Source organism: Centroberyx gerrardi, chromosome 13 (assembly GCF_048128805.1).
Source record: "Centroberyx gerrardi isolate f3 chromosome 13, fCenGer3.hap1.cur.20231027, whole genome shotgun sequence".
NCBI classification, from domain to species: domain Eukaryota; kingdom Metazoa; phylum Chordata; class Actinopteri; order Beryciformes; family Berycidae; genus Centroberyx; species Centroberyx gerrardi.
The window spans coordinates 9190450-9205828 of NC_136009.1; the positions used below are offsets into that span (position 1 = coordinate 9190450).

The 15379-nt window shown below is 43.6% G+C and overlaps 1 protein-coding gene across 2 annotated transcripts; it reads right to left on the minus strand.

Annotated features, from left to right (window-relative positions):
* Positions 1 to 769: 769 nt before the first annotated feature.
* LOC139926775 (serine/threonine-protein kinase tousled-like 1-B) lies at positions 770 to 13281 on the minus strand. Of its 2 annotated transcripts, XM_071918586.2 has the most exons (22): positions 12964 to 13281; positions 10845 to 10966; positions 10541 to 10609; positions 10106 to 10144; positions 9906 to 9981; positions 9769 to 9812; positions 9584 to 9673; positions 9370 to 9456; positions 9142 to 9234; positions 8878 to 8988; positions 8228 to 8364; positions 7543 to 7734; positions 6587 to 6653; positions 6190 to 6287; positions 5596 to 5677; positions 5394 to 5485; positions 5162 to 5251; positions 4453 to 4622; positions 3965 to 4100; positions 3258 to 3369; positions 3015 to 3122; positions 770 to 2334 (listed from the first exon to the last, which is right to left on the minus strand). In XM_071918586.2, exons 1-22 carry the CDS (start codon positions 13088 to 13090, stop codon positions 2185 to 2187), a joined length of 2292 nt encoding a protein of 763 aa, XP_071774687.1. In that variant the 5' UTR covers positions 13091 to 13281; the 3' UTR covers positions 770 to 2184. The 2 variants fall into 2 exon arrangements, with proteins under 2 accessions (XP_071774687.1, XP_071774688.1); XM_071918587.2 differs by lacking the exon at positions 10106 to 10144.
* Positions 13282 to 15379: the final 2098 nt, after the last annotated feature.

The window sequence follows — 15379 nt, forward strand, 5'->3', positions numbered from 1 at the left end:
GTATTTCCTTCAGTTTAATCTGCCTGTCATGTTATTCAAACAAGGTCTGTGTTCGGCTTTTTTTTTTTTTGTCCATCGAAGGGCTCGCACACGGAAAAGCAATTAAGACTTCATGCTTGTATTGAAAGCGGGCCAGAATACAGAGGGGAGAGGAGACAACCGCCACTTGCTGTGAGCTGCTCCCACTTGCCTTTTATCTGACCGGAGAACATTTCTCTTTCTAGCCTCTGGTGTGCTTTGGGCAGGTTCCAGGTCGCCTGCATTTGGGAGGGCATCAGATGTCACAACAACGCGTAGACGAGTGTTTTATATACGGGCCGGCCACATTTTGATATATCCACTTGATTTCTAGCTGCAGTCAATCGTGTTGCAACGTAGACAACCTGGAGCACGCCTGCTGCTATTCGCTCCCTGCACCTTGCATGAAAAGGTATGACCGTTCCTCTTCTTTCAGCATCAATACGCAGTATACAGGGACTTTGCTCCATACAATGGCTGTTGAACTTTTACATGACGGTAAACAAAAACCCACTTGGACATCGATGTTGGTGGTAGAACTTGTCGCATCCCCTCAAACAGCACAGTGGGTGTCCATTTCAGAAAAAGGGGCCCTGGAGAGTGTTCCTCTTAACACAGTTCAAGTATGCATATCCAAGGCAGAACCATTCACACGTTACGAACTAAAAGCAACATTTATAGCAGCAAAATGAGAACAGCTTTTCAGAAGAACACAAATAAACTGAGCAAGTGAGACATTGGGAAGCAAGGGTAAGATTCATTATTATATATTTGCTAGTGGGCAATGTCTGCTCCTGCGCATGAAATGTACACTAAATTCTGTTGCCCTCCCCCAGAAATAGTCCTGTAACGGCAGAGTCTTTGCAATACAGTAACAGTTGATCCAATCCTTCGGTTCAGTTTGTCTCTATTCAGGCAGGATGATGAGGAAAAAGAACTTGTACTATAACAATAATATGGTAATACTCTGCCCTTTCAAACATTTTGACTACGCTCTCGTAACTGGTAGGATCAGATTCCTTTATCTGAACAGCAAAAAATGGATTAAGACAGATTCACGGATCCACATTCTGTAAACCCAGTAGTAGACCTGATTTGGATTTCAAAACAATGGAAAATGTGAACAGAGATTTGGACTTTGCCTACTCAATAGTCCAGAACTAACCTATACTGAAGTACTTCATGCCAAATCTGTGAGACCAGATGACCTTGGTGATCTTGATCTGAAGTGCAAATCAGTCCCAGAATTTTAATCTGGAGTATTTTTTTTTTAGTCGAGTCCCATAGGGTTACAGCGTCACTGTTCGACTCCTGCCCTGTGCCACACTGGCCACTAGCCCCCGTCTCCTGCAGAAGGATTAACAGGGTGTATTCAATAAGATGAAACCATTACTTTGTGCCGAGCAGAAATGTAATGCAGAGCCGATTTGAATGCTTAGTCCATATTTGGCATACAGACACTCGTACCTGCTCTGCACCACGCATCTATATCTGATTCTTTTCCTCCCTCTATTTCCCCCTGTTGAATACCACCCTCGTAGAAGCAACAAAGGAACATCTTTAACAGCCGCTCTAGGTTGAAGCAATTCTTTCTCAATGGTCTGCCATCTTATGAAGTGCACCCTAGGTTATAGTGTAGGAGCTAAGAGGTGGGCTTGGACAGGGCATCTAGGAGCTCTTATAGCTGTTGAAATAACTCTGCGGGGGTTAACTAATAATCAAAGTCAACAAACATCCACTAGCTTCATGATTACCTTTTCTTGCTCCACTGATAGGAGGCCAATCTAGCACAGGAAAACAATGCAGAGCAATTCCACTGACTCTCTTCCAATCCCTGTCCCTCTCTCTTTCCATTTCCCTTCCGTTTTACAGTTTCTTTCACGTTTTTTTCCTCCTCTATCTCTCACAGCCGCATTCAAGGGCACAGTGCTGTGCGACATCTGCAACGGGAGCATCCCCCCCTTCCTCCTCTTCTCTTGCTTCCATCTTATTCCATTTCATTCTGCTCTGCCACTAATTCTTATCCGTTCGGGAACAGCTCAGGTAAAATGGTCCGACCCCCCACCCTGTTCGCACCCCCTCCTCCCCCTTCCCATCGTCCTCCAATTCGAACAATCCTGCCTTGGGATTGGCCAGAGGGTCCTGTCAGTCATGTGGGAGAGCCAGTCAGTAGGTGGAGAGAGAGGAGGCGGCGGGCTGCAGGGAGCCGGAGGAGTTGGAACGTCTCATGTGAGGGAGGAGGTAGGCGTCCGCGCCCAGTTGGTGAACGTCGAACCTGTCCTCCTTCCGATAGGCCAGACAGCGCCGGATAAACGCCTGGGGAGCAGAAGAAAGCATTTTACACACTGAGCAGCAGGCTGTGTGCGTCTGTGTGTGTGTTAGGCGCTGGCCTGTAGGGATGTGAATCTCTCCTTAGACCGATTCAATATGAATTTCCATGCATAGTTTGCGATACACTACAGGAACTATGTCAACAATTCGATATGCCTGCATTCTTTTATTATTTGATACGATACAATTTGATTCAGTGCCATGCTGAGCAATGCAGAGTTTACTTGTCATGGAGTCATTATTTTGACTCTGGTTGGGACTCAACAAAAAAAAATTAATCTTATGATAATAAACATTATCCGTCCATGAAAGAAATTTAAATATTAGTATGATAATGTCATTAGCATTACATAGAGAGTAGGCAGCTGTATAAAATATCTGAAATTTATGACCAGTTGCACATTTTATTGTGATACATAATCTACTATTTCTCTGGGGCTTGACAACATAAATGATCTTGCATTCCACCCTGCCAAAAACAGAGAGGGCTAATTAGTCCTTCTAATATAAAGCATCAAAATAATCACTGTGGAAGTGTCACTGTCTCACTGTCATTGATTGCAATGAAAGACTAAAATCCAATGGCAGGACACACAACTACTTATTTTTTGTTTGTGTTTGACATTGCAATATTTGGGGGGTGTGTGTATGTGTGTGTGCGTTACCTTGGCCTCTGTGCTGGCCTGTGGTTTAGCAGGGAACTGGACCTCTGTGGCTTTGAGGATGGTGTTTTCCTGGAGAATGTCCTGCTGAGACTGGTTGTGACCAAACGGCTGGAGAGACAAAAGCACATTATAGCACCACCAGTCCAATGGCTTTTACCTTGCTTTAACAATGAAAACTGCAGTTCTTGTTTTGGACACTGAATCCAGGACAGATGACTGTGTAAATGGTGTTTGGTGTTCTACCTTGCGTCCATAGAGGCACTGGAAGAAGATCACTCCCACAGACCAGACATCCACCTTGTTGGAGATCTTAGGTGGCTCCTTACCCACCACAAAACACTCTGGAGGGAGGTACCTAGAACACACACACACACACACACACACATAACACATGGAACTACATATTATACTAATTGCGGTGCAATCCATCAATGTCATACAATGTATTGGAGTTCATACGCATTTTTGCTGATCAGACTCCATGACTTTTCCGTGACTATTTCATGGCATACAGAACAGTACAATTTCCAAGATGAATAGCCAGACTCCATGTTCAAATGTTCCATTTTTGCTGATTATGTCATCAGTGTCCTCGGTCCTCTTTAGGCCAGATTAATTATCACTTGAGAGTTATGCGACCAGGAAATTATTTTGGTTATTATTATTTTATAGTTAGATCTATCGGCAACTAAGCTTTCCATTACATGCTTGACTGGGTGTAAAACATAAGTGAATAAATTTTCATTATGTTTCCAGAGCTTTACAGATATGCATCATTTTCCATAATTTGTCAATGCCTGGATAACACAATTTTAAAATAAGATGAAACTTTAATAACCCCCGATATGGGGAAATTGTGTTAGTGCTCCACGTTTTCTGTGACAGTAGGAGCTGTGTGTCGACCATTATTTGTGTGTGTGTGTGTGTGTGTGTGTGTGTGTGTCTCTCACCAGTAGGTGCCAGCCCCCTGTGATGTGAGGTCCATCCCGTCCACGCCATAGTTGTCATCGTCCATGATCTTGGACAGGCCAAAGTCTGTGATTTTGATCTCTCCACACGCAGTACCATCCACCAGTAAGATGTTACCTGCCACACAAACAGTCAGACTCAGCACAGAGTGTGTGACAGCAGGAGTGACAGAAGAGCAGGTTCACTTACTGGGATTGATTGGTTTTGCCTATAGCAATATCACCAGCTGCAAAGCCCATCTTGCACCTCGGGTTGACAAGGCAAGCTCTCACAGCAATTGAAAGGATCTTGATAACTGACTCTAGTCTTGTGTCCTCTCCAAAGAAGTCGCAAAGAGAGCAAACCTACCAGTGTATGTGTCTGTCTGTATCTAATTTTCAATTATCTATATTTATCTCCATGAAAGATACCTCCCCTTCAGCAGCAAATCCTCAGTAATGTCCATATGCTGTGTGGCCATGTGACTCACCGGGTTTGAGGTCGTAGTGGATGATGGGGGGTTTGATCTCGTTGAGGTAGCGCAGGGCGTTGACAATCTGCATGACGATGGAGCGCGCCTCCTTCTCCGACATCAGCTTGTTCTGCTTCAAGTAGAAGTCCAGGTCGTTGCCCTCGCAGAATTCCAGCACTGTACAGAACCTGGCAGGGCGGAGGATGGAGGTGGAGATGGAAAGAGAAGAAGAAGCGAAAAAGAGATGAGGGAAGTCAACAACGAAGTGAAAACAGACCTGGGTCAAACAGTACTAGCAAATAATTCCTGGTGCTTATTATCAAAACAGCAATGTAATAATACTGTGACTATTTTATGGATCCCTGAGGAGAAATTCTCTTTTTACTTTCCCTCCCTCTACAGGGAGGTCAGAGGTCAGTCTCCCTACTCCTTACGCCACCCTGTTGCCTGTACCAGATGGGTGGGGTTTAATGCATCAGGACAATTCATATAGTGTTAAGTAAGTTTCTAATCACAAAAGTATTCTAAATCAACTTTCAAATACATTGGCTTGGTTGCCAAAACTTACTGGTCCTCACTGTATTGTCCTGTGTGGCAAACCTCACACTACTGCTCCACCAAGCTGTTATTTAGAAACACTATTTGACCCAGTGCTGTGTGAAAAACAATTTCAGGATCTGTCATCACTAGAAGGGCTGCAGCTGGCAGTAGGTCAGAGGTCACTCACGTGTCGGTATCCAGGGAGAAATAGTCATACAGTTTGACTATTCTAGGATGGTCCAGCTGCTTATGTATCCGGTACTCCCTGCATGCATGCCTGGAAGGAAATAAATTTTACCGTGGCAAAAGACAGGAAACATCAGTTAATCCTACCGATGGGGTGTTGGTGGAGATACATTTTGTCTATATGTGTCTGAAGGTGTGTATGTGTGTGTTGCCTATTAGTGCATGGGACCTACTTGTGGTAGTTTTCCTTTTTCTCCTCTCTCCAGTTCTTGTTGAGTTGGTGGATTTTAACAGCCGCATAGCGCTGCTCAAATAGGTCAAAAGCCTGTGTGACAAGAAAACACACACATCAGTCTCCGAATATTCATAACAGAGGGAGAGGGGATAGGAAAAAAAAGAAAAAATAGCCATGCAGACTTATCTGACTTCACTGACCTTATAGACTTCACTGAAGCCGCCCCTGCCCAGCAAGTGCAGCAGCAGGTACCTCTCATTCAGAGTAGGATGGTCTTTAAACCTGGGTGAGGGGACACAGAAAACACAGTTACACACTCAAATCTTTTAGTATGGTCGCACTTAGTTAACACATCATCAGGTGCCGTGGGTAGGAAATTATTCTCTTCTTGTACCAAACTTCGATCTAGGAACTTAGCCTAGCTAATTCAGTATCATCTTTTCAATAACTACTTAAAATGCATTTTAATGTAACCGTGTTTGATTTTGCCCACTTTGTAATCTTGTGTTGTTTCTTGTTTTTAATCTTATTCTATTTTGCACATTTATTTTTAACCAGTTTTCTTGTATTCTTCTTCTTCTTCTTCTTCTTCGTCTCCTCCAGATTTATTTTATATTATTATTTACTATTATTATTATCCGATATCAGCTTATATTTTTGCTAGTTCCTATTAAGACTGCATGACTGTGGCCAAAATGAAAATCTTGACTATTTTGTGAGATCCTCCTAAGTATTACTCAATGTGGACAAAGTCCCTCAGCAGGTCATGGATCCAGTATGTGGAATGGACTTACGATGAGCTGTCCTCGTTGTTTATCCTCTTCAGCTCTCTGATGTGGAGGTTCCTCACCCTCTCCAACCGCTCCAGCTCTGCTTGGATCTCAGCTTCCTCCTACACACGCACAGACACCATATGTGATGGTGAAATTATACATTTCTATTCCTTTCCTATTTGAAGACTGACATACTTTAACCTCATCTATGCAATCAAAAACTTGAGCAAATTAAGACTGCAGTGGTCATTTTTATGTGTATGTGTGCATCCATGTGTCATTTTGAGTACATTTTCACTGTTTTGATGTACGTTTTGGTAATTTGAACCTTCGCTAGTTCAAACAACTTCCAGTCCCAAGCTGTTCTGATTGATTGATTGATTGATTGATTGATTGATGATATTTTTTGGTCACCCACCTTCTTCAGATGACCGAGGCGAAGCTTGAAGATCTCTTCCTGCTCGTGGTACTCAGCCAGGGTCAGTCTGCCAAAATATGGACAAGTCTCAAACACAGTGGGAGCATGTCATAAGCTAGTAGAAACTGATGAAAATGTGGCACGGCAGTCCCATAGCTATGATGCCACAATGATTTTGGGCTGTCACTTCTGTCCAAGTTAGACCTCAGTTTCCATCACCTTACAGAATAAAAATCTACTGATAGAAATCCCCCCCCCCCCCGCTGACAGCATTAGGACACTTATAAAATTTCAGTTGGGATTTTATCGGTGCAATAATGGACAGATGATCAAAACATCTTGATATTTTCAACTGCGCAATTTGGTAAATTTAAGGCCCCCCGCTCCAGTGCATTCCCCAGTGGGACATTTGGTTCACTTTTAAAATCAGATTGCTGCACTGGGAAAGCAGCTTGTTCTCTGCAGGTTGGCAGCATGTTTAGTTCACTTGGCTCTCTGGAGATTGAAATACGATAACACTTTGAAAAAACTGTGTAGGCTGCATTACAGTCTGATGTGGCACCTTCCTTACATGGGTGCAGGTACTGCTTGGTGTGAAATCGTCAACAACACTGAATCAAACCAACAGCGCCTGATTTGGCGACATTCATTTTGGACTACAGGAGTTTTAGATCAATTCAAATCAATTTCACCTAGCAATGGTTTTATTAGCCTCCAATTTAGGAAGGAGTGAGAACCCCACAAGTTGCTGACAGATCGAAGAGATGCCATCAAACGTTTAATACCTTTAATGCTTTGACAATGACTGGATTGGCATTGATATAGTGCATCCAATCAAGTTCTGAACACTTCTGAAATGGATCACCTTGATAATAGTACCTACTGCACTCAAAACTAAACAAGCTACTTTTTAAAAGCAAAACATTGACAGTATCTACTGATTTCAGTGTACTCACAGCTGCGGCAAGGAGGGCTTGAGGAAGGGGTCGGGGTCGTTGCCATTGACCACCTTGGTTTTGCGCTGCTTGGGCTCGGAGGTGGAGGCCACCGAGAGGGAGGGAGACGAGGGGTTTGGGGGCTTCCTCTTGGCCAGCAGCTTCCTCTGGCGCTCTATGTCCTCCCTCTGCTGGTTGATGCCCTCCTGCTGCCTGCACATAGAAGGGGACAGACAGGGGGAGGGAACGGGTTATGAGTAATACTGCAGTAGACAATAAACAGTCATTCACATGTTCTGCTCCTGGCTGTTAGGTGGAACATTCACACAACATTCAGTTGTGCCACTGTATTTCCAACCCTTTGTGTGGCTTTGAATCGGCACTATTTATAAGACCCAATGCAGAATCTAAAAGCAGTGGAGCAGCTAGTCTAGCCAAAAACACAACACTAAACATCGGGCACATATTTCACTCCTTTGTTTACAGCATCTAGAAACCAGTTTTTAATGTACAGACTGTTTAAGCATTTACATTTATAAAGTCTACAACATTTAAGTACAAAAAGATCATACTCAAGCAAAAATGTTTCTGTACATCTGCAAGTCTACTTCAACAGAAATCTACAGTATATGGTCAGAAACATGGCTTTGGTGTGGTGGCTTTGCTTTAGTCACATCAAAGACTGTGTGTGCTTGCAAACTCTTACTTGACCAGGTTCTGGAATGCGTATCCGTCGGTCCACTGCTCGGTGTAGGATGCTCCGTGTCGGACGGTGGTGAAGTGGCCGAGACGCAGGCGGTCCTGCATGCTCTTCTCACGGCACGACTGCTTCTCCTGGGTGCTCTGTGCACAAGACCAGGCAGGCAGGCAGACACACAAACAGAGTTTTAAAATGAGACAACCACCATTTCAGAAAAGACAGCTATTCTTACAGAATCGGCCACATAGCTGATGACACATAGTACAACATTTTTAAAATTGTGGCACTTTTTTAACCTTTATTCATCCAGGAAAGATTAACTGAGCATGCATCCTCTTTTCCAGCCAAGCCCTGCTTCATATTCGTACAGTTGCACATCTTCACACCTGGGAGCTGCTGAGTACAACCACAGTCTTCCACTTTTGGCCGCTGACCAGCTAACCTCTAACCTCTAGACTTCATCCGCCCCCAGAATAAAGTTATAGTAGGTAAGCTTATTTTAAAAATAAGCCCTGTAGAGATATTGAATTTCAGATAATGTTTTGCTTTACCCAAAATGGATATATAGCATTTTGAAGAGTAGCTCTGCAATTCTTTCTTGCATATATGTACATGAGCAAACATACGAAAGCGTGCATGCATGCAAAGACGGGTACCTTCTCTATGAGCAGTTTCTTGCTCATGGTGATACACTTGTTCAGCCTTTCCTTGTATTTCTCCAGGAGTTTTTGCTGCTCGTCGATCTGTCTCCGCAAGTCACAGTTGGCCTGTTAAGGAAAGGCAACGGGAACACTGTTAACTCTGATTGTGTAGTTCCAAACATGTTACAGATTAAAGCAGACATAACGGCCCGCTTTATATTAGCCAATCATACACTTCCACACTTGCCCTCAAAATGCAGGTATAAACACTGTACTCACCCTGAGCAGATCATCGATCCGCCCCTCTTTCTTTTCCAGGTCCAGACTCTTGTTGCTCTCCAGAGCAGCTAGTTTCAGACCCGTCAACTCCGTCTGAGAGAGAGACAGACAGAGAGAGTGGGGTGCACCAGTCAGAGGCGTATTCATTAATCAATGTAAATATATTGCAGAGAGATGTGTTAATTCTGAAAAGATGAGGTGTGTGAAATCCTGTGTGTGTCATATTACCTGGACACACTTGCTGGAGGAGGCTTTGGGATTCATCAGGTGTTCCCCGAAACACAGACTGGTGGGAGAGGAGCTGTTCTGCCGGATCTATGGATAACAAAAAAAAAATATTATCACCACATCATAATAACACACAGGCACTCACAAACGCCTGACCTGCAAACAACTGAGAAATCCCCTGTGTAAGACATTTGGCTCTTTGTGAAATACTTACGATTGAGCCCGGGGCAGAGTGTGAGTTCTGTGGGGAGCGGAGGGCTGGTGGGAGGCCTCTAACTGGACTGGAACCATTTCCACCCTGGAACTTTGCAGGAGAAACAAATGGACAGACTTAACACGCTAGCTCGAGATTATGAGAAGGATCATACAGTATCTGACACCGGTTACTGTAATACCCACATCAAAGTAGTCACTGATCTTGGGCCCGCGTGTGGAGGTCTTCCCTGTGGTGGAAAATTGACAACAATTTTAAAGTGAGCCATCACTAATGCGCAGATGCCTCCATTACACTGATTTTGTGCAGCTGTCAGTCATACCTTGGCTGCTCTCTGACTGGGTGTCAGCTTTCCTCTTTCTCCCTCTGGACGATTCGGAGTGCTTCTTCTCCGGGGTCTGTTAAAAGACAGGAAGTAAATAAGGCAAAAAGAATGCATAAATCCCCTGTCTTCTGCCTAACAAAGCAGATTCCGGTAGTGGTGTTTGACAGGACAGAACAGTAGGAAGGAGAAGTACATACTGAGTAGGCAGGGGAGCTCCCTCTCTTCAAATCAGAGTTCTAGAGAGAGAAGAGTCAGAGAGGTGGTGGGAGTGGGAAAGATAGGAAGACCAGTGGGAAGTGCAAAGACAAAGTCAGAGAGTAGCATTTAGTCTGTTGACAATGTGTTTCTGTGTCTAGAAAGGTTTCAGTTCACCGTGGGCACCTGCATAACAAACAGCATATTTACTTTCACCATGCTAACCCAAACTGTATAGAGATTATTAATCTCCTTATTAATGATTCTAAATACAGTGGACAGCTATCAGTAATCCATGTGGCAAAACATTAATTGTACCTTTATTGTATAATTTCAGACAGACAAGTAGAGCAGCATTCCAAACCTGCTAGAGGCCACCTTGGCATCTGAGCGTGTGTGTGTGTGTGTGTGTGTGTGTGTGCATGTGTGTGTTTTACCTCTGACTCCTTGTCGCTAGAGGAGCCTAGACTGCCATAGCTGTGGTTGGAACACTCGTTGGCCAGACCCTAAACACAAACAGGATGCAAACAAGTAATCAAACACGTGGGACAACAAAGTGCCGTGGCGTCCAAGTACAATGACCTCATGAAATCTAAGCAACACTGACAGAAGGCCTGGAGGCAGGCCTCAAGCCGACCAGGGCTCATGGGAATCCAGACCTGAGGTTACTAGGTGTGTCTCTGTGTGTTTGTTCGTGTGACATATCTCCAAAATAAGGCGTTAATTTGTCTGTTGTGTTACCTTAGCACCTCCACTGGTGCTCCCAGTGCTGCCTCCTGTGTTTCCGCTGACGGCTCCCATGAACCTGGCTTCCAGCAGCTCCTGTCTCCTGGGGTCCAGGCTGTGCAGCTCCTCCATGGGGCCTAGCAGTTACAGTTTACATGTTAGTCGTTTAGCTGACACTCTAAGCCGAAGCCACGTACAGTACAATGAGGGCAGCAGTAGAATAAGGTTAAATGCCTAGATCACAACATTCCTGTGACAGAATTACAAGAAAGAAAGAAAAATAAGCGCTAAGGGGAGCAACAGACTGCATTTTTTAGGAGGAGGGGGTTGGGGAGGGAGCAAATTCGACCGAATAAAGGAGGAAAATGTAGGAAAGGGGATTTGATTCAGTGGGGATAGGGTGATGTAAGGTAGTTCTTTAATAGATGAAGCCTACGATGTAAGATGGAGAGTGACTTTGCTGTTCTGACTGGAGTGGGAAGGTCATTCCACCATTGGGGAGCCAAGAGGGAGAGGAGTCGAGAGCGGGTGGAGCGATAACCACTTTGTCAACACAGAAATCATCAAAGCAGCCCATCCACTAGCCCGCTAGTTAGACTGGCACCATAGCTTGCTTGCACCATACTGAACTAGACTATATCAGAGATTTAGGAGTCTCCATAGCTCAGGGTGTAGCACAATAAGACACTGGAAGTTTTATCCCCAAGTCATTCCAAATGATGGCCATTATCTTTCTGCATGCTGCTCAGTATCAGAGAAATGGATTTAGGCCTGTGATACACATATCTCTAATCCAAGCACTTGTACGTACATCAATGTTCCTTATGCTGTGGAAACAGAAGATAGCCTCTTGCTCTATAAGCTTTCACGTTTTGCAGAGAGCTACTTTTTTCACCTGAGTTACGGCATTAAAAAGATTCTAATCTCCTCCCTATAGCCAGATCTGCAGATGTCAACTGAGTGATGAACTTTGCCACTGTAAATCAGGACCACAATGTGCATAGAATGACTCACACACGAACAGCAGGCCATACGGATATGCTGACTGATAAAGGGACTGACTAGGCCTGGTTCTATGACAAGCCCTTTCCACAGAGAGAGAGACACACACAGCTCCTCTGCTCCCTTGTGAATACTGGTGCATGCATTTGTTTCCTTATTGGACATTTCCTGGCTGTCATCTTTACATAGCTTCTGACAGAGGGGCAAGCCCTAAAAGGCATAATGGACATTATGCAAAAGCCTTGTGCTGTGAACCAATGAGAGCACACTAGACGGCCCATATGAGGTTATCTAAGGATAGAGGAGAGACAGAATGTGGAGTAAAATACTCTATATAAAGCTTTATGTTCCAGCATTTCAAGACTATTTCTTTCTTAGCAGTTTTAGTGTGTCAGATTGAGAATTAATACTAAAACTTAACCTGACACCGTTTTTACAGTAATGATAATGCAGATCTGAGCTCTTACCGAGTTATTAGCAAACTCTTACTGGCTAAACACTGTTTTTCACGTTGACTTCTGTCTGGTAAAGGATTCTAGCTGCTAGCTTATAACCGAAAGATCTTATTTATGATCATTGCATATTTGTCATATCAAATTCTTAAACTCAGCAATATCAGAGTAAATAGAAAATGCCCTCTACAACCATATCAAAAACTGTTTGGATAAATAGCTGCATCTAAACTGCCCATAAACTAAAATCCAGGGCCTACTCTCAAGTTCAAAGCAGCAGGGGCATGCAATGCAATGCATACATGTATGCATGCATACGTTGTTTCAATATCCAATCGGATGCTGTTGACAGCAGACAAATGTAACAAACTGTTACAAAACATTGCTACCGCATCAACAGCTACGAGTAACAAGAAATCGTGTAACCTGACAATCAAACAAACAAAACAACAAGCTAGCGCTGCCTTTGTGCAAACATGATAGCTTGCTGCTACTTAGACTGGCCATCAACTGAACTGACAGCTGACGTTTGGCTTCCAATTCACGGCATCAGTGAACTTGACATCCATTTTTACTTCAACTAACGTTATCTCGACACGGCCAAAATAATCCACTTCTCCTGCAAAGGACAGACTCCAAGGAGTGTAAGTGTCGGTCGTGCATTTGGCGAGCTAAGATACCTTCCTTGCTCTTTGCGGTCGCCGTTATATGTTGTTGAGAAATCGTTGGGGACGAGGAGAGCTGCGACCAAGATGGCGTCGCCTCCAAACTTCCACCACCACTTCCACTGTTACTTTGGACACTCATGAAGCCACTTTACCGCCGAGAGGAGCCAGCATACACACTGCCGTTCGCGGAAATCCCAAATCCCGAACTTGCGTCCATCGTTTGACACCTGCTGTCGACGAACCGGCCGGTGAAACGTAGTTAGTGCATTTTTGTGTAGCTACACGCCTCGCATTTTGATCCCGTATCGGTCCTGCGGAGCGGCTTCTTCACGTTAGAGATTCGCTGAAACGGATCCAATGTAACCTTTGCATGATGACCGCGCGCCTGTCAGCATCCAGTTCGCGAGCGGAGCTTTGATTCTAGGAGAGGCTATCGCGAGGCTGGCGCGCACCTAGCAGGCGCGAGGGGGATGGCATGACACCGACACAGACACTGATCCCGGATCATTTTACCCTCCTCAAAACTAGCCTTAGGTTCATTGGAAGGCACAACTCAGCGTCGACCTGAGAACAGCCTCTTGTTTTGGTGAAAACAACAAACACCCCGAAAAAATGGCCGAAAGTTCTTGTCTATTCTGCTTGAGGAGGGGAAATAGACTGCAAAACGTATAGTAAGAGTAGCCTTACCTTCTGTAATAACACACCTACCTATCAGTAATTACGAAGTTAATAAAATATGTACTGTAATATATAATATATATCAATCTATTCATTAATTAGTGAATCAATAAATAGTAAATCAATAAATTAATATTGAATATTAATTATATTAATATATTGTACTTACAGCTGTCCATATAAACTAAAACTCATCACATCAATTATTTGGCTGTAACTGTGTGCATGTATGTAGCTATGTGAGTGTGTGTGTGTGTGTGTGTGAGTGAGAGAGAGAGAGAGAGTGCTAGTGTGTTAGGTGGGGCTATGGTCTTGCTATGCTATTGTTCAGTGTTGGAATACAAGTTGCTGGGAGGGGGGGCAGGGTGCAGGTGGGAAGATAGTGATGTGGTCTGGGCTATAAGGTCTTTTGTTCCAAATTTGGTGCAGTGCATCAAAAAGCCTTTGCCTTCTTGTAGGGCACCACACACACACACACACACACACACACACACACACACACACACACGCTTACTGACATTCAACTGTTTGGCCTACATCTTAGCCTGCTCACTTTACATTCATATCAGATTCACTTTGGATGGAAATAAATTACTCTAACCCAAACAGTGAGTGTAGTGTCAGTAACTGTGTGTGTGTCCTGATATCTGGCAGCTTTGGGAATTTTCAACAACTTCCTGCAGAGGCTTATAGATAGCAGGCACAACCCCCCCCCCCCCCCCGAAAAAAAAAATAACAAGCACAATTCTATTCAATAATACAAGTAGCTGGGCTGTGTGTCAAAAACAATGCTTTTACCCTAAAGCCATGTCTAACCTCTGTAGCCTAATGCTTGAATCCCATGTAAATTCTAAGGTTAATTTGATTGATGCAAATGAAGCAGTCAAAATATAAACATGTGTGCATGCGCGGGTCTTTTGTCTGTCAACCTCTTGTTTCCCTTGCAGTCAGATTGCATCAGGAAACAGATTGAGGCACAAACAATCCTATTGCACCTCATATGCACCTGCCCATGGTAACCTGATTTTTTGGTCACATGGTTTCCATGGTAACAGAGCAATAGTCTTGACAGGCAATGAGGAGGGTTGTATAAGCAGTCTACTACACTACACTACATTACACTACACACACACACACACACACACACACACACAAGTTTGTGATGTCATTTCAGGTATGAAATTGGAGTTGCGTTATGAGGAAAGGGTGCGACTGCTGACTGATATGCAAGCTGCAGCCGGGGCATTCCAGGAGCATCAAATGTCCCATGGAAAACTGGGAGTGTTGGCTGCCATTTTGGAAACTGCCCACAGCCTGTGTAGAGAAGACACACAACTGTAGACTAACAAGGAGGCTGCATATTTGTTTTTAAAAATGATAATAGATATTTGAAAATAATGTGAATTCACAAGCAAAAAAATAAATCTAGTTATCATACAATCCATCACAGAGGGTGTGAAAGTGAATGCTAAACAGGTGCTGCCAAGACACTCAGTAGACTTCAGTGCTGAAATACTAACATTTTCACTAAAACTAGACAAGTGTTTTCAATAACTATACAAGTGTTTTGGATTGCTTTGTTTGATTTGCTAAATTGCGTTTTGCTGGGATCAGAAAATATTTGAATTTTAAAAGTAACAAAATACTTTATCTCAAAAATGAAACCTTTCAATAAAAAATAGGATTAACATTTTGAAAATACAAAATGCACATAGATAAAATAGTCAAATAACCCTCTCAGGAAGTAGTA